General features: G+C 35.7%; 2 protein-coding genes across 2 annotated transcripts; one reads left to right on the top strand and one right to left on the bottom strand.

Moving 5' to 3' along the window:
* Nucleotides 1–3,682: 3,682 nt before the first annotated feature.
* LOC134272690 (uncharacterized) lies at nt 3,683–8,330 on the bottom strand. Its single transcript, XM_062754891.1, has 2 exons — nt 7,762–8,330; nt 3,683–5,496 (listed from the first exon to the last, which is right to left on the bottom strand). Exons 1-2 carry the CDS (start codon nt 8,304–8,306, stop codon nt 5,046–5,048), a joined length of 996 nt encoding a protein of 331 aa, XP_062610875.1. The 5' UTR covers nt 8,307–8,330; the 3' UTR covers nt 3,683–5,045.
* Nucleotides 8,331–10,724: 2,394 nt separating this feature from the next.
* LOC134272697 (uncharacterized) lies at nt 10,725–20,211 on the top strand. Its single transcript, XM_062754898.1, has 2 exons — nt 10,725–11,259; nt 19,454–20,211. Exons 1-2 carry the CDS (start codon nt 10,733–10,735, stop codon nt 19,875–19,877), a joined length of 951 nt encoding a protein of 316 aa, XP_062610882.1. The 5' UTR covers nt 10,725–10,732; the 3' UTR covers nt 19,878–20,211.
* The last annotated feature ends 106 nt before the right edge of the window (nt 20,212–20,317 follow it).

The raw sequence follows: 20,317 nt of genomic DNA, 5'->3' as shown, positions 1-20,317 counted from the left end.
AAAGAACCTTGAAGCACATTGAGAGGTATATAATGAAAATTGTTGAATGAAAAGATTTAATTTTCAAGCTTCATTTAAAGACTTTTTGAATTGAATTATAAATTAAAGAGTTGTCCTTCCTAGCTGAGGGTCGGAGTCCCTTAATAGTAATTTGTTGACAGAACCTTGGGTAAATATACTTTTTTCAATAAAGCAGATCATCAAGACAAATTACACTGTATTTTAAATTTTTTATCATCATTTTCTCTCTTCAATGCATTTGAAAAGAATATTCTGCAGTTGCATGAATTTAAAATTATAACTACATTTGTATGCGATATTCGTTTCATGGTGATCATTTTTAAAAAAAATCAACAGAAAAGGCAATCTGAGGATACAGAGAGGTGATAATCAAAGATTAACATGTTAAGTATGAAGGGTACAGCAATACGTTAACAAATTAATAGGAAATGTACATTGACGTATGTCCCAAATCGTGCATTCTAAGAACGTCAGACGTCATTTTAAGCAGCTAGGGGACATTTCCGCAAGAAATTTCGATTCTTTAGTAATTTCCTTATTACCTGATAAGATCTAATGAAACTTATATGTATCAAAAATAATTTCTCAGTACTTTCCAATGACATAAATTTTAATAAATATTGCCTCTTGAATTCGGAATAAATCAATAAGGTATTTACTAATATATATTTGACATGACGTCATTTACAAAGGGGACGTGTTTGCAAAACACGGATGATGTTTGATTAAATACCTTAGCGCCTGGAAAATTTTCATTATCTTTTTGGAAAAGGTTAATTGTTGTTTAAAAGTACTCATTGTATGTCAATTCAAATTTGTAAATTTTACCTACAAAATTTTCTTTTTTGCCCATGGAAAATGCGTTACACTAATTTTTCATTGAATGTGACATCTTAAAGGTCTTTTATTTCAAAGGATGTGGGTATCTATTCTCTTAACAGAGGTTGTCAACAAACATATTATGTCTTAATATGATGTAATAGAACGATCCCGATCCTGTGAAATATCAAAGAGATCCGAGAAGATTTTTCAACTTGTTTCTAGAATAAACTCTGTTGAAGGTATTTTTCTGTTACAACGGGACAAGACGGAAATTGACGTTATTCCGGAATATAGTAGTCTGTCAATGTGTACATACCTTGTAATAATACATGTACTTCTTTTCATTACAACATTATTGGTGAAATAATTCCCTTAAATTTCATATAAAACACTACATTTTTATTATCGAAGACTGTACTACAAATGTAAGCTGAAAAAGGATTAAGCGTATTAGTAGTAATTCCTGACGTTACGTCGGCTAAGATTTTTTTCAGTCCAGATTTACCAACAGCCATCTTAAAATTGTGGTATAAAATGTCATTGCAAAATATCAAAGGCTTCTCGATATATCCCGCGGAAGCGATAATGTTATAACAGACAGAAATTTTGATTTATGACCTGGACCTTTGATCCTTTCGCCTGAAAAATCAACAGAGGTCCTCCTTAGGGCATAGGGGGTTGCTATGTAACATCTAGTTAAAATATAATATTCTTATTTTATATATAATATGAAAAATAAATTTCAATTTATGAATAGGATTATATAGGCAGTGCCTGCTGTCCAATCCTGTTATGTTTATACATAATAAAGTATTGTTAAAATTAAGACTTTATAAAATTTAACAGCAAAAGGCCGAAGACTTTTCGAGATATCAAGTAGAAACGAAAGTGTTGACTGACAGAAATACAGCTAGACAGACAGACGGACAGGTAGATAGAAATTAATATCCCCCACTTTCAGAGGGGACCAATAGTCATGACATCATGCCAGAACAATTAAGTTTGAAATTCAGTTTGTAGAACTGAAAAAAATTTATGGATATTAATTATCACACTGCAACCATTGTTGAAACAAGCTAATTCAGAGAATCTGTGTTCCCCGCTTAAGGACACGAAACTACAGACAGACAGACTGATGCACAGTATACACTTATCCACTGGTTGTGAGTGGGATAGCTCTTTTATCAAATCCGCGACAGGGAACTATTCCCCGAGGGCTTGCCCGAGGGGAATAGTTCCTGTCAAGGGTTTGATAAAAGAGCTATCCCACTCACAAACAGTGGATAAGTGTTTTATTATACTGATGTATAAAATAATTTCTGAGGTTTGAATTTTTTGAAAGTAAGATAATACTGCAAGAATAATCTGAAATCCTGATGACGTCACAATGCTAATGAAGTCATTATGACATCATCAGTCAATAGATTTATCGCTAAAAATCAAAATTGGAGGCAAAAATTTCATGAAAATTTTCCGAGGGTGGATAGCAAAAACTATACCCCGGGGTATAGCTTTGCTATGCGTGAACTATAAAAGATAGCTATTTTACCTTCTGAACTTTATATAGGAAACATTTTAACAGAAGTATAATAAAAATTATTATCCCTCACTCTCAGTGGGAAAAAAAGAACATGCACGGATTCAAAAGGTAAGACTTTAAGAAGTGCGAGTGCGGCTATATGTAAAAACTCGAAATCTTTTTGAGATATCGCTCGGAAATGAAAGTTTAACATACACTAAAAAACACCTTTGTTTCCCCTAACGCGACCGACCCAATTAAATCGCGTCGACTGAAAAGATTTTTTAAATAAGATGATTCAAATATTTTTTTTATTGTTAACCAAGTTTTATAAAATACAATTTCATCAAAATCAGTTTTTATCAGAACGGCAGACATTGTTCCACTGTGATTTTCAAGCATTTGTTGGAAACAAAATGACGCCCAGATGTGATTACAGGGCATTAGCTCTTCATAAAACAATGGCGACGTCTCAATCTTATGCTTTTAGTTTTAGCTAATCGGAATTCTTCATTCTTGAGGCAATTCGATAATAAAATTTACCATGACTAATTAAGCGTTTCGGAGGTGTCTTGGTGTCTCCATGTGAGTGAATAAATTTTCGAAAGGGACGTTAAACAACAAACAAACAAACAAACCTGTCTTGAAATTTAAGGTACTTAATACATGGTAAGACCCGCCTCATGAGTAGAAGAGGGGCCCACTTAGTGAACACATCATTCAATTTCACTGCATTTTATTTAATTTGAGTTTTTTTTTAATCTAGTAACCAGTTCATCTATGTTCCTATGTTTACTATATGCCATTATGGAACCAAAGGAGTTGTAAATATGTCTGCATATATTCATCCTGACAAATATAATTCAGATGTCCTTTCTTCGTGCCTTTATTTAGTGGTTAAACTTCGTGACTTTGACATTGTATATAGCATTTTTATCATTTGTAGATTCGGTTTGGTTCAATTAAATATTGTTAACATACCGGTACTCTTTCCAAATAGTTTTGAAATCATTATTCCGCTTCCTGAGACGTGCAGTGTATTTTTCTTTATTAAATAGGTCTTTGAAGATTGGATATTTCTATGCTTTTAATCCCTGCGAGATTTGTAAGGACGACATTTAAACATTTCCCCATTGCTCCTTTAGACGTACTCAGCACTTTTTTGCCATTTGCAGTGGGGGATCTTTTTTGAGCCAGCATCTTCTGCGACATTGGACATAAGTTTTTATGGCCCCCTTTGAAGGACCGTTTTCAAAGTTACTCATTATACCCCCCGCTTGAAAAGCGGGAGGGTATATAGTAATCGTTAATTCCGTCCGTCTGTACGTCTGTCCGTCCGTCCGTCTGTCCGTCCGTCCGTCTAGCTGTCCGTCCGTCCGTCTGTTACGCTTTGGGGTACCCATCTCTTATCCGCAACTCCTCTCATACCACTGAATGAAATTTGATGAAACTTTCACAGAATCTTTATTACATATTGCCATTGTGCACCTCCTATTTTACTTTTTGATCGGACATATATTTTTGGTTTCATGGCCACTGCAAAACATGGACTTTGCCATTATAACTATATGGAGGCGGGGGGTATCATTTAGTGAGCTCATCGCTCACAGTACCTCTAGTTGGGATTTGAACTTGCGATATAAAATTAGCCACTTACTTCTCTTAATTTCAAAGCAAAATGCTCCAGAACCGCTGCAAATCTCATGGCCCTCAAAAAAGTATATTGATCGTCAATAAGCTCTGAAGGCTGATGGAAGGTTTGGAAAAAATATACTCGTATGTCTGGTCTTTGCGTAAATAGAATCATGTCTATTTTATTCAATTTATTTAATGTAATGGCGTGATATATTTCACAAGTTCACTAAATAACAGTTGTGAATTAATTAATCATGAATTTTGCTTTTATACGGCATATGTACGATACTTAGCATTTTGTTCACAAATTGCTTTCTTTTGTATTTTTCTTATTTATAAAGGTAATTTTCCATTAAATTTTAAAATGTATTTTCAAAGCTGCTGTCAGAATATAAAATTGTTTACCTACCTACCGACCCAGCTTGAGAATTTAGGGTCGGGTTAGGGGAAACAAAGATATTTTTAATTCCGGCCCAGACAGAAAATATGAATTAACAACCTTGACCTTTGACCTTTGAATAGGGGTCTTCTTTAGGCCATAGGGAGTTATTGTATAAAATGTCATTGCAAACGCTCAAAGGCTTCTCAAGATATCGCATGGAGACGAAAGTGTTAAAACATTTTTGAACATATTACTTTGACCTTTGATCTCGTAATCAATAGGGGTCTTCCTTTGGCCATAGGCAGTTATTATGTAAAATTTTATTGGAAAATGTCAAAGGCTTCACTACAGACAGACAGAACTTACAGACAGACGGACGAACGGAAAGAAAGACCGATATTAATATTCCCCACTTTCAGCGGGAAACAATAGCCGTACATCTGAAATAACATTACTCCAATAGTGTGTTATGCATCTATGAATTTTGCTATTATATGTTTGAGGCTTTGATATAGCGGCTGAAATATGTGATATACATGTGAGCCTTATTCATTAATGTTTTTTGGGAAAAAATGTGTATCCTGCATTTGGAAGCCTTTGGAACTGGTATCAAAGAGCAAAAGGCATGATCTTGAGAATAATTATGATTGACAGATCTGTAATATTCTATAACTCCGTGTCACTTGTATCTTTAGTCCCAGGTCGTTTTGTGCCCGAGCTACTCTCAGATTTCAACTGTAGATGCATTTGTCGTCTGATCAGAAGGTAAACCCCGAGATTTAATATCCCACCGATGTTGGAAAATGTGGTGACGGTGTGGTGAACTGCAGCGGGAACACCACCTGGCTGGGCGAAGCCCCAAATCCCACGCATAGCCATGGCCCACCATTGAATGAGGAAGGCTAGCACAAACAGAGACATGGCGCGAACTGCTGCGTGCTTTGTTCGTGTAGCAGACGACTGTTTTCCCAGTGATTTCTTCAGCATTTGTTCCATAGCACGAAGTTTAATCCACGTCAAAACGTATAGCGTTGTGTTCATAACGAGAATGACGGAGAGAGGAAGCGTCGTTAGTAGAAATGATCCCATTTTCCCATTAACGCCGTCAAACGAGCAACTAGAAGAAAACAAGAGGCCCATGGGCCACATCGCTCACCTGAGCACTGTGGCTGGGAAAAAATAGAAATTGGTTTATTATTGAAAAGTTTAAATCCAAAAGTACTAGTAGTCTCATGACCAATCATGGCTTTGATATTCTTGAGAAGAAGATTTTTAAAGAATTTTCCTATATATTTCTGTGTAAAACTTTGGTCGGCCATTGTGGCCCCGCCCTACCCCCGGGGGTCATGATTTGAACAAACTTGAATCTACACTACCTGAGGATGTTTCCCCATAAGTTGCATTTTTCCTGGCACAGTGGTTCGTGAGAAGAAGATTTTTAAAACATGTCACCAAATTTTCATTCATTCCCAATTATCTCCCCTTGAATGAGGGCGTGGCCCTTCATTTGAACAAACTTGAATCCCCTTCACCCAAGGATGCTTTGTGGCAAGTTTGGCTGAAATTGGCCCAGCGGTTCTTGAGAAGAAGTCGAAAATGTGAAAAATTTACAGACAGACAGACGGACGCCGGACAAAATGTGATCAGAAAAGCTCACTTGAGCCTTTGGCTCAGGTGAGCTAAAAACATGATTTTATTAGTATCTTTTCAATATTGAAACAAAACATTAATATTTTTTAAAACTAGCAGTAAATTTAAGACATTAATTTAGTGTGGTTGACAATCATAAACAATATACCCTATAAGGTAACTTTATTAAGAAAGTGCGGGTATATGTCTAATACTGGTATGTAGTATGTACGCAACAATTGCTATGTAGCACACGTCACCTTAAACGGTATGGCGTAAGAGTACCACAAACAAAATTGCAAACGTATCATCATAGAAAAATAATATATAATTTCCAAACTTTTTAATTGTATGTAATGTTCAAACTAGAGATATTATGACCACAATCTCATAAATGAGACCCCCGCTCCCTAGAGCTTGATGACAAAGTCCATGTTTTGTGATGGCAATTTGGCCAAAGAAAAGTATGTCCGGGCAGTCATTATGGTGCTTTTGCTTCTAGCTAAATATGTCGCTATATCATCATCAAATGTACACGTTTCTATTGATGGCAGTCGTGGACACCAAATGACTTTAGCAAGATTGATCTACAAAGTGGCACTCCGATGTGTGATGGACCGTGTATATGGATACCATATGACTAGATGACTATAAGGCGAGATGTTAGACATATATCGCTCTGCTTCATTTCTGAGACATGTTTCAACCTCACTGACCACCACCAGTAACCACTTACTTCATAGTATACTAGTATACTAATAAACGGTGCACAGTTAGCTTCGTGAAATTGGTTTGCGAAAGAGAATGCCAGTCTTGTTTTGATACCAAAAAGGCTTCATAAGGCAAAATGGCATAGTAAATATATGCTTGTGCCAGTTAGACAAAAGATATGCAACAAAAGGTAATAGCAATTTTGACTAGTTTAAGCACTATTGCTTATATACTGAAAGTCCATTAGATATCGATAAATTTAAAATATTCTTAGACTCGGATTAATATACAGTTAAAGTATATCACTGAGGGAGTTAGCAAGAGACAGTTCCCCAAGACCAGGGGCCCATTTTAGAAAAGGACTTACGACTTAAGACCAAAATTAATTCTTCATATAACTTTTTAATTAACATTTTATCAAAAAAATTATTTTAAACTTTTTAAAAGGAATGTGGTAAAACATTTTTACACAAGCAATTTCAAAGAGAATTATTAATTTTTCAAAATTTTACAATCATCTAATGTTTTTGGTCTTAGTCGTGAGTTCTTTTGTAAAACGGGCCCCTGGACTATTTCCCGAGGCGCAATGCAACGCGCCGAGGAAAATAGTCCTGGTCGAGGGGAACTGGAATCTTGCTAACTCCCTCGATGATATACTTTTTAACTGTTTCATTATACCGATACAAATAAAGGATTACGAGTGGCGGGGAATTGGCTTCAAGACTAATGTACGGGGAATTAGTCCATTAACATAACAGATCGATACAAAAGTAAAATATAGAGGATTACGGATAACCGGGGAATTAGCTTTCGAAGCAGGGATTAGCTTATTTAACAAACGCACGGGGAATTAGTCCATTCACAAAGATTTGAAGAGAATTATTCACATTTTGCTGCCTTTTTTATATAGGAAAAAAATCAGTAGAGGTAAATACCGGTGACATCTTTAATTTTCCCTTTTGTCTTCCCCTTTGCGCAACTTGCCCTTAAAAGTAAGTATGCTTGTAACTGTGTAATTTTGGAGAGAAAGTTCAAAACTTACGCTGAGCCAGTAGGACCAATCTGTTTGGTTGTAAGAGCTATCATTGAGAAGACGAAAGGTGTTCCAAAAATCCACAAGAGAAGTCGCCAGTCTCGTTTCCCAAAATTCAGCTGTTTATTGAAGATCATAAGAGTGAATGCGTTAACTGCCACAATATTAACCATTAAGTTCTGAGCCGTGATAAACTCTAACAACATGACACCATAAAATTGACACAATGTCACGGGATATACATGGTTCCTTGTGGCTAGAATTTGAAGATGGTCCAAACTATGCGACACGTTAAAAGCGCCATCGCAAATTGCCATATAAACAATAAATCTCTCACTTTTAGTCCAATCAAAAAAAGATTTTTTGGGTTTTTTTCTGAAACTGAGAACAATTGTTACAATAACCGAAGTCAAGCTGAGGAAGATACAGATGAGCGCAGGTATGTGTAAGGCATAAAATCTCCCAGAAGCTAGACCATACACAGGCAGGTCATACCCATCCCTCAGGACCCAGGGGTGGGGGACTGGAAAACTGTTGTTGTCAATTTCAGACATTTCTGATCGATGAGGAAGACTAGTTAATACATACTCTAGAGGATTATAACTTCCGTGTTAGTTGTCAAATATTTGTTCATAAATGCTATTGGTTGATATGCAAACCTTGCTCCCTTTCACATGCATTCAGAAGTGGTCAATTAAAAGAAAAACACGAAACTCTTCCGTTTGTTAGAGGCATGCATAATTTGTTACACATACCGGTATTTTTCAGTTCATCCTACTATATGTAATTATTTAGGGAACTCGTACTTATTGTTCAGCATCCAGTGAACACTATCGACATTTACATTTATAATGGATACAGTGTTAGTGCCGCGACAATTGAGCTCAAATGCAGCATGCAAGGGAATGTGTGATGCTAACTGTATTCAAACTCCAATGTTTTAATTTGTTTTTGACTTTGCCAAAACTATTTAGGCACAATTACAATCATACAGGGCTTCGTTACGAAATAAGGCAATCACGTTTGTGAAATTATATTTTCAGTGTTTTAAGTTCCGCAAGTATATGTATAGATTAAAGGAATGTTACAAAAATATTTTTCCTGGTTTAACATTCTTATTGGGGTTCACTCGGTCGAACAATATTTCCCCAGTCTTCAGAGGCCTGTTAACAATAACCAGGAAGAGGATACAAACAAAAACTAGAGGCACTGTGAGCAACTGAGCTCACTGATATCCCCTCCTCCCATTTGGTGATAATGGCAAAGTCCCTGTTTTGCTCAGGGAGAAAAGTTATAAAGAACATTCACACGAAGATTCTTTTAAAATGTGCTTAGTCTGATATACGGAGATTAGGAACAGTAATCAAGCTCAAAGGAAAAACATAAAAACAGAGGGAAAAACTGGATTTCTAAAAAAAACATAATTTGTGTGATAGGTGCCATGGAGAAGTCAGCATTCTGTGTCGAGTACATCAAGTTGACTCAGGACCCCTGGCATTAAGAGAATGTATCCCTACAGATTAAACCAAACATGCCACATACCATCATTAGGTAAAAGGGATTTTGAAATGGCGCCGATTCAGACATTTTCCTGGCAAGTAAAATATCAAAATCGTTAAAAAAAAAGCCTGAAAAACGTCAAATATATCGGTCTAACTCTGCACTATTTTTATTACGAGTTCAGAGATATATCGAATAAAAGTTGAAATGAAGATTAATTATTATTATCATAAATTGATGAACTGTCGTCGTCGTCGATGTATCAAATATCGAATTAAAGCAATACGAAAGAAAAAGATTTCTTCTTTTTTAAAAACAAGTTATTGAATTAATTGAATTGAGCTTCATTTGAATACAAAAACTGAACACTAACTGAAAACTAAAAAAGGGGCGCAATTAGTACCACTGGGAATTCCAATACTAGCAGATTGTTGACAGGCTTCAACTCCAAAAACTACACAGATACTGTCCATCAGAAACTCTGACATCTTTTTAATATCAACTTCGGAGTATTCGTATGGACAATCAATATTATTTTAACAAATTAATGTTTAAGGTGCACAATAAGTTCCATTTTTATTGAATATACAACTATCTATAGCCAGTACTTTAATTTATCTTGAAGAATGGATGTATGAAGTATTGAAGTATACTAGCATTTTGAATTTTTGATGCTACTGATTTTTGTAAAATTTTGTGATTTGACATTTTCTTAAAGTTGATGTTATTACTAGTAAGTATCCACATCTTACTAAGTAAACACAATTTCTTTAATATGACATTATTCCTGACGTTTGTCTTTCGCTCCTGTAAATAATTTAGCAAAGAGATTTTTCAAAATTTCCACCAAAATTTTTATCTCAATTTTCATTTGGTAGAAGGATGCTTCACTTCCGAGGATAATGCAAATTGCATGAATGTAATGCAAGGACGTCATCTAAAGCATTAGCTATCCCTGAACTGCACAGATCATCTCACAAGACCGTTTTCAGGTAGAAGTGGGACCTGATTTGTATTTAAATTTTATTTGTAAGGATTTTTATGAAGCCTAGGATGAACATCATGGTTACTCAATTTCAATTACACCATAATGCATACTAGTATACAGTTTTGCAACAGCTACAATTCTTTGTAGGATTTTTTCAAATGTAGAAATCCACATATTTCTATAAAAGCTCCTTTACCCACGGTGGAGTTTTTTTTTTCGAATGCAAAAGAATATTTGAACGTCTTCCCGTTATAGTTAGTCAGACATATAGTACGAGGGCAAAGAAAACACACCAAATATGATGACAATTATCTTCTTCTGAATTGCTATGTAAAAAATAGAAAATGTATTTTTTGAAATGGTTTTTTGTGTTAAATTAAACGCAGATGACGAAGCTATGGCATCTAGGGGATGTTAATCAATAGAAACATCACTGTATAAAAAGCCCCAAGTTATACGGGTTTCCAACTAAAGGAAAGGAATTGTGACACGATGTCGAACCTGAGTGTCGTCAGCAATACGAAGCACAACGGATATGATCTGGATGTTTATGGAAGAGGCTCCTATTTGTTTTATTCCTTACACATTCCAGCCCTCATATGCATTACTTGTAGTTTCATATCAGCCGTGACCGTGTTGGTTTTGTCTTTTAAGACAAGCAACTACAAAACTTTCTTCAAATGGACGAAAAGTGAGCGCTTTATTGTTTATCTTGCTATATGTGACGGTTCCTTCAACTTGGCACACTTTACAGACCATTTTCACATTTTGGTCACCAGAGATCACGTGTATCCTAAAGCTCTTTGTCAGTTTTACGGACTGATGTTGGCCGAGTTCATCACAGCTCAGAACCTTCTGGTCAACATTGTAGCAATTAATGCGTTTCTGCTGATGTACTTTAACCGTAACTTAGAATTCGGGACAAGGGACTACCGTTTACTTTTGTGGACGTTTGGACTCCCCTTGCTTGGGTCAACAATAGCTGCGTTAACTGGTCAATTGGGTCCAAATGGTACATTGTAAGTTATTAGCCTTTACATTAAAGAATTTTGAATTTTAAATTCGATCTTACTAAACTTCATCATTTGCAAATATCAAATTTGATTTTGTATACATATAAAGGGTTGATTGATTGTGTATTGTGTAACGTCCCTCTCGAGAATTTCTCACTCATATGGAGACGCCTACATATAAAGGAATAGAAAATGTTATCCGAGGAAAAGCTTAAAAATATTCATTTTACACTCCATTTATTTTAGATGAATTACATATCTGTCACTATAAATTGTAATTTAATACAACCCATCCAATGTGCAAAGACAATTGACAAAATAGTCCAAAACGGAAAATCAATGTTTGTATTTACTTTCAATTCTAGTATCCTTTACATTTTTCCCAAGAAAAAAAGAAAGCTTGGGAGATTAAATGTTAAATTTCTGCAGTCTGATTTTATTCAAACAAGACTATAATGAAAGTGCCATATTGTATTTTTTCCTACCGAGAATTGAATGTAATTGAGGTTTGCAGAGAATGATATATATATAATATGATATTGCATTAATTTTCCTATTGTAAAATCTACATAACCAGGAAAAAGATGTGACTAAGAATATCATAAATCCAGAACTGTACCTGACACCAATGGGCAAACATACTCACTAATGAAAAAAATGTATAATATTTGTCATATAATATGTCGTTTATAAAATATCTTATATTTATAGTGTGTTCGCTTTAAATGTGACCAGAAGGCACGTGTTCGATTCTCGTTCGCGTCAAACCTAAACATAAACGTTGTTCCTTCGCAAGTCAGAGTCTCTTGGTTGAGACCTTAAAATCGGGTTTCAGTGTCACTGTAGCCCGTTTACACTATAAAGGACTCCCGATCCCCAATGGCCTCGAGTCTTTAGTAAAGGGCTAAATGTGAGCCATTCATTAAGCTGCGTTTGGTGACATCTGTATATGAACAACTCTGTCTCAATGAACCGTCTATGTGTTTTTAGTGTATTTTTGGTTCCAGTTTTCTCAGCAATTATTAGCTCGTCGCAGATGCTTGGAATTTTAGCACACTCTTTGTTGAAGCATGTCATACGGTGGGATTTATTTTTGTATGAATCTGATGTCAACCCCCTATTGATCCATGCATCTGCCCGTAACTGAACTTATGTACATGTACTAATATATTAACATAATAATGTATATTCACATTAGAGCAGGGGTATTTCTAGTGAGCACTAGCTTCTTGTTTTATTGGCTACCGGCGGATAAACATATTTAGTTATAGTTTGGACGCATGTTTTTGGATTAAAGATGTAAAATGCAAAGTCAAGAGGTGGTAAATTTATAAATATGAAAGATTTATCTTAAAAAGTCTAGACCTTAGATATATACGTGCACTTCATTTTTTATATAAAATATTTAGATTTTATAATATTATATAAGAATTAAAAATACAACCATGGAATTGTTTAAAATCTAATAAAGCCAAATCTAACAGGGGTAATTTCTTTATACTAATCACTTTATTCCGTGTAATTTTTTTAATTTTGATTTTCATTGCCTCTATCAAAGTCTTATTTGCATGATATGCTAATTTTGGAATTTCATTAAAAGATTTTTTTCTGAGATAACAATTGAAAACAATTGCCGACTTAATGCTAAAGTTAATATTTTTTTTCTTGATTGCATTCTTTAAGCTAAATCAAACTTTAATTAACGCAAGAAGTTTAATAAACTCAACATTTCTTGTGAAAATTGCATCTGAATTGGGCTTCAAAACTAATGTTTCTTTAATTTAGATTTCAAATATCTTGATTTTATCGACTTAGTTCTAAAACAAGCTTGATTCTCATGTCTCAGTAACCACTCATGGCTTAATTAGACAGACATGGTAATTTCGAAGTTTCACAAGAAAAACCTTTCATGAGATAGGAAGCGGGTAATGATTTCTCAATGCTTAAATTTGCTATTAGTTCCATACGATTATCAGTACTTAATCTTGAATTGGAAATTCAAACATCAAAGGTGCACTTTATATAAGTCGATTAATTAATGTTAAAATCTTTCCGGAATGACTGGTAATTTACAGGAACGTTACATATTAACTCTTCTTTGCTTCTAATATTGAATGGAAAGGTTGATAAAGATAAAAGAAAATATTTTAAAAAATAAAGTAGTAAAAATATGATTTAATATTAATCATTTACATTTTACCATTTCAGTGCAGTAATTTGAGTAAAGTGCAAGATAATGTAGTAAAGTAGTTATTCCCAGAGATCATCCCTGACATCCCATGTTAAAAATCTTGTGTCATTTTGTTATCTGGAACTTTGAACAAGGAATCATGGGATAAGACTAATCCAGAGTAACCAAATAGATATTTCATGTATTTAAGGTGAATACATTGTTGTTCTGAAAAGCTGATACCCACTGTTGAAAAGGAAGTAAGATTAAAACTTATCATTTTTGGACTTTAATACGACATTAGCATCATTTTCTTATGTGAAAAAAAGTAGAGTATTTTTCATTACTATAAAGAAGATTCTTAAATTGCCGGAGGCTATCAATACATTAATTAAACTCGAGGGATAGTTTAATAGAATGTGTTTTGGGAAAATTGATACTTCAATCAATAATTGAACCTAGTATGAAGGTGAAGGTTTGTATCCGAGCTATTATAATGCAAGTCCTGAACATCGATAATGTGGGACATTACTTGTATACACCTTGATGAAAAGATGCGTGGTTCCATCCTCGGGTGGATCCTCCTTCATCGGCTGTTTGGACGCTGTTCATTACAGCCTCCAGAGGTGGGGTGACTGGGATGATCAGATCCCAGCCTGGAACCACTTGGCTCTACATCACTGCTGTCCTATTTTACTGTCTATCTCTATACTGTTTATTGTCGTTCTACTTTTCTGCTCTTCTTCTCCACAGCCATATAGACGCTGATTCCGCCTCCCTGCACAGACTCCCTTTCAATCTCCTTCTCTCCGCTCTCGTAATGCCAATGGCTCTCAGTGCCCTCCACGTAGACTGTCCCACGAATCCTCTACAACCCACTTCCATGGCAAAAAACAGACCTTCATACCATTCTGTTGGCAATCCTTCAGAAGGTCTTGGTACTTTAGATGTTTCATTTTGTACTCATCCTCCATCCTATCTTCCCATGGCACTGTTAATTCTAGAATGATTTTCTGCCTTGTATCCATTGACCAAATAAGTACATCCGACCTCTTGCTTGTAGCTATTATTTCAGATGGAAATACTGATCTTTCCTTGAGGTCTGCCCGCATCTGCCAATCTGTTGCTATCCCCAGCAAAGCACTTCCTTCAACACTAACTTTATGTCCTTTATTACCTTCTTTTACAAAGATGACAAATCTCAGGCCCTCTGTGTTCTTCTTTGGTTTTTGATACTTTTCTCCAAGGTGTCAGCTATACTTGCTAGGACTCTATCATGTCTCCAAGTGTATCTCTCATCTTACAAAGCCTCAGAGCAAGCTGATAATATGTGCTCCAATTTTGCTGGTTTACCACAGAGGACACACTTTGGATCAGTTTTCACTCCCCATGTTACCAGGTTAGTTGGGCTGGGAAGAACATCATAAACCGGTTTTAGCTTTTAAAAACTGAAGTCTGAATGGTTCCATCTTCCAAATATCATTCCATCCCAACTTCACTTGACGTGCATTTTCCCAGTTCACCCAGCCACCTTGTTTCTTCATTCCAACTGTTTTCACATTGAATCTTCCTCCATTGTACGCACTTCTCTCTGCACCAAACTGCGCTTCTCTTCTACTGAAGCTGTCCCCATCTTGTAACTGTACCTTAGTCCCGTAGCTATATAAACCAATAATGAAACTTCGAGGTACCCCCAGCCATCACCTTAGGTATCTGCTTGCTGTTGTTTCCATCCCTTCTACTGTGCGCATTGGTACCTCATACACCAATAGCGGCCATAGCATTATCCCATGTTGGTAAATCCATGCTTCATATCTACCGGGCACTCGACTTTTATCCACAGTTTTCATCCATTCAGCTGTCTGCATGTTTCTTTCACATTTTGCCTGTCTATTAATGTGTCATTGAAGAGTTTCCCTAAACACTTTACTGGTTTCTCTGAGACTTTGGGTATTGCCTCTCCTTCAATTTTCAATCTTTATTCTTTAACTCTTCCATTCTTTATAACCAAACTACGAGATTTTACTTGGTTTTACTTTCATTCTTGCCCAAGTGATAGCAGTGTCCAGTTCTTGTATTGTTCACTTGGCTTCAATAACTGTCTTGGTTGTAACTGTCATGTCACCCATGAATGCTCTCCCAAGTCTGACTTCATCCATGGCCCTCTGATCTTCTTCAATAACTTGACTGTCATTTTCATTGCTGCTGAGAACAGGATTACGGATATGGTGGATCCTGTGACTTCTAAGCGTTGACATGCTGTTGTTTAATCCTGCACTGTAGATGACACATATGGAGATAACAAACAGTATTCAAGATAAAAAGTCCATAAAACAACACAAAATAGGAGCAGAGCAAACACAGACCTCCAAAACCTCAGAGGTGGGATCAGGTGCCATGGAGGAGTGAGCATCCCCTGCCGACCGGTCACATCCGCCGTTTGCTCCTTGTCATGATCGGGAAATAACGGAAAAATCCGTCGTCAATTCAGTGTATAAATAATGGACTAACAATTAGTGTTAAAAACGTCAGTCAGCATTTGACTCAATGATAAATTGTATTTGCTGACAAGGTCATTGTATCGACCATAGAACTTACCGAATGGTGACTTTAAACGAGTCTGCTGATATTATTGTTTCATCAACTTGTTTGTCAATAATTTGCCTCTTATTTAGATCTCAGCTGAGGATGGTCTAAATAGTCTTTTAAAACTGCCCTTGTCTTCTCTGGTACATGGTATCTTTCGAGTATCAGCTCAACAAGTTTATGGGGAACTGTCAAATAGGCATTTGCTAGATGACTGCCAACTCCCCTTAAGACTCCTCAATTTTCCGGATTATCTGTGTCAGTACACTTGTATGCTTAATACATTCAGATACTCCGGGAACTCCTCCCTTCTCCACAGCGATATCAATTTACTGATTTTCAAGCATATAACTAGAGTTTCTTCTTGCTAAAATTGCAAGGCATATCTTCTCTTCTACGTTCAGGAGCGATATTGTCCTAAATTGTTTCAGTACTTCTGAATTCTCTTCTTTGGGAATAAAACAGTCTTCTGCTCTGTACCAGCTATCTGCCAATCGACCTCTCCTCCAAACCACTCTTATCAGTTTCCAGAGGCGCTTTTTCAACCGTTGACAGGTCTTGTGAACTTTATTTGGATCCCCATTTTTTCTGGCGCTGATGCTGCTTTGGCTTTCTTGATTAGATCTACCACTTCTTTTAGCTTTGGTGGTGATTCATCAAAGGGTTGAATGGTTCTTTCGGATGTATCAACTGCTCCCACTCTCCAAACTCTTCCTCCCTATGTGGATCACTGTGCATCTCCCTTAAATACTTCTTAACGTCTTCATTTGAAGATTTCAATGATCTGGACCCTTTATTTCCTGGTAATCTTGATGTAAACTGGAATGGATCTGCGGAGAATTTTGTTCTTGCGCGACCTCGGGGGTGTCTCAGAATGTATCTGTCCATAGAGTGATGAAATGGGCTCTTCCTCACGGAAGTTGTGCTTTGGCCTGCCAAGCCTCCACAAGTTGTTACTTAACTTTTCTCAGTTGTCATCCAGACTTCCCTGGCTGTCACTAGTATACTTTCTAAGGAAATTCTTCAAAATAATTTGTCAGTTTTGCATGATTTTTAATTCCAGAAAACCAAAATGAATTCGATTTACAATAATATTGGATTTCAAAACTTCACAAAAATCCTTATTAAGATGCATTGCCAGTTCAGTTAATGTTCTACTAGGTTTCCGTTACTCCTCACTAAAATATTAACAGCATTGAAGGAGAACTTCAAGAGAACATACATCAATTTATTCGAGAAGTGGTGTTAATCAAACTTGGGTACTTAAAACTCCAAGTAACTTCTAGAAAATTTGAAATCACAAATACCAAAATCCATCAAAACGTACGACTTTTCAATACTGCAGAAATTTTTGTATTCACATGAAGCAGAATTTATTCAAAATTGTATACATGAGAGGAAGAAAACATTTGTTGCGACCTTCAACTCTACATTTCCGGGGGTTGTATATATGGAGAATAATACATACCCCTTTCCATAACACATCCTGTATCAGCCCGAGACACCAATATCAGCCAGAGGGCCGAAGGCCCGAGGGCTGATATTGATCGAGGGCTGATACGGGATTTGATATGGAAAAGGGTATGTTTTATTATGTTTATTACATACTTAGTAATAAAATACAGTACACATTAAGTTGAGAAGAAAATAAGTAAATAATCATGCACGGACTTCTTACATATACACGGCTATTGTCTCATACGGTTTGGGTTTGTTTTTACATTTACTTCTATTTCAAATGTGCCCGACCCGTAAATTAAAAATAATCTATAATTTGTCAATTAAATTATCCTTGCATTCAAAGCTGAATTAAGAGAATATGTAACCCCCAAAATATGTGTATGATCACAAGTACTGTTTTTTGAGGTTTAATTTTCTAGGGGTGTAATATTGATCCGTATCAGCCCTGCAAATTTTGCAGGGCTGATACGGCTATCGTGACGTCAGGCATATCGCATATGCAAAAATCCTGTATTTATTACCAAGTATGTAAAAAATATATATCGATGACGTTTTATCAATTAACAATAATTTTATTCCCTTCATATGTTTACACAATACATCCAAGTGAGCTAGGAATAAAATATACCACAGAGTCAGACACATCTGTTTTATATTTGGATATTTTACTAGAAAAAGACGTTATTGATCTAACAACCAAGCTCTATGATAAACGTGTTGGCCACCTTTTAAGCAACATACTCTACCTCTAAACAATTTATAAATAATTTATTGACAAACAAGTTGATGAAACAAGATTATCAACAGTCTCGTTTACAGTGTTGATCGTTACAAGGATATAGTAAACAAATACAATGTATCACCAAGTCAAATGCTGACTGACCTTTCTCATGTATTTGTTTGAGAACATTATCAATTTTACATACCGAATTGTGGGATTTTTCATTATTTCCAGGACAGGACAAGAAGCACACGGTTGGTGTGACTGGTGAAACCTGATCACAAGTTTAAAAGCTCCTTGTTTTCACTGCTCCTGATATATGTCATGTTGATTTATGTGTTATTTCTTCCGCTTTTTCGTGGAATTACTGTTTAAAAAAAAATAATGTTTTTTTTTCATTATTATTTATTTATTTCTTTACATTTTCAATAATTTGTCAGGTTTTAGACAAGTCTTTATTATTTTTCAGCTGTTTTTTTTTTTGTGTTTGTTTGTTTTTTATTTTTTGTTTTTTTTTTATTTTTTTTTTTTTGACAGAGTAACTGGGAATACAGCTAACTTTATTATTTTTCAACTGTTATTTTGACGGAGTAACTGGGAATACATCTAACTTTATTATTTTTCAGCTGTTATTTTGACGGAGTGACTGTGAAAACAGCTAACTTTGTTTATCATGTTTCAGCTATTTTGACGGAGTGACTGAGAACACAGCTAACTGTTTATTGTTTTTCAGCTGTTATTTTGAAAAAAACAGCTAACTTTGTTTATCATTTTCAGCTGTTAATTTGACAGAGTGACTGGGAATACAGCTAACTTTGTTATTTTTCACCTGTTAATTTGACGGAGTGACTGTGAACACAGCTAACTTTGTTGTTTTTCAGCTGTTATTTTGACGGAGTGACTGGGAGTACAGCTAACTTTATTTGTTATTTTTCAGCTGTTATTTTGACGGAGTGACTGGGAACACAGCTAACTTTGTTATTTTTCAGCTGTTATTTTGATGCAGTGACTGGGAATACAGCTAACTTTGTTATTTTTCACCTGTTAATTTGACGGAGTGACTGTGAACACAGCTAACTTTGTTATTTTTCATCTGTTATTTTGATGCAGTGACTGGGAATACAGCTAACTTTGTTTATTATTTTTTCAGCTTTTAATTTGACGGAGTGACTGTGAACACAGCTAACTTTGTTTATTATTTTTCAGCTGTTATTTTGACGGAGTGACTGGGAACACAGCTAACATTGTGTATTATTTTTCAGCTGTTATTTTGACGGAGTGACTGGGAACACAGCCAACTTTTTCTTCACCACAGTCCCTCTCTGTTTCATCCTTCTGCTGAACACCACACTCTACATCCTCATATTTCAGAAACTCACATCAGAAACAAGGCGCTTGCGCAGAAGTATCGGCACGCAGACGAAAACATTGACAGCCAATCACAATGCAGCGCGTTCGATGTCGCTATTCGTCCTAGCCTTCATCATACAGTGGTGGGCCATGGCAGTGTACGGACTCTGGACTTTCGTTCACCCTGACGGAGTACCAACGGCTGTTTTCCACTTTGTCACTACGTTTTCTAATATTGGAGGCATACTGAATTTCATTGTCTTCATAATCATCAGGAAAAGATCGCTAATGGTCGTAAAGATAAGCGATGCCACGAATCAAACTAATATGCCTTGAAAAAATAGTTATGAGACAAGTTGCTGTACATTGTAAATTAACCGTAAAAAATGTCGATTGCATTTTCATTTTTTGTATGTAGATCTATATTAAAAATTTACGAAAAAACGCAGAAAATAAAATGTGTTATTAAGTTATTTTATGTTTGAAATCGGAAGATTAGGCTTATTATTTCCATAAAAAGTTTACAAAACGACGTTTAGGTGATAAGAAAAGCTCACCTTGGGTTGCAATTCAGGAGAACTAATAGGTGTGTGTGATTTCGACTCCTAATAGAGTGTATTACATCATGTATTCTTTTTTCTCCATTAACAAATTGCAATTTCTGTTTCATTCCTCTTATTTCAGTGCCAATATGCGGCACAATTCTTCATCAACATGAAACACCAACTACGCAAAATAGACTTCTGAACTAATGTTAAGTGGCATCTGAAAAATGA

The sequence above is a fragment of the Saccostrea cucullata genome, unplaced genomic scaffold, assembly GCF_032062105.1.
Source record: "Saccostrea cucullata isolate Sc308-1 unplaced genomic scaffold, CSIRO_AGI_Scuc_v1 ctg859, whole genome shotgun sequence".
Lineage (NCBI taxonomy): Eukaryota > Metazoa > Mollusca > Bivalvia > Ostreida > Ostreidae > Saccostrea > Saccostrea cuccullata.
The sequence above is the reverse complement of the archived record's forward strand: the minus strand, read 5'-3'. Positions and strand labels throughout refer to the sequence as shown.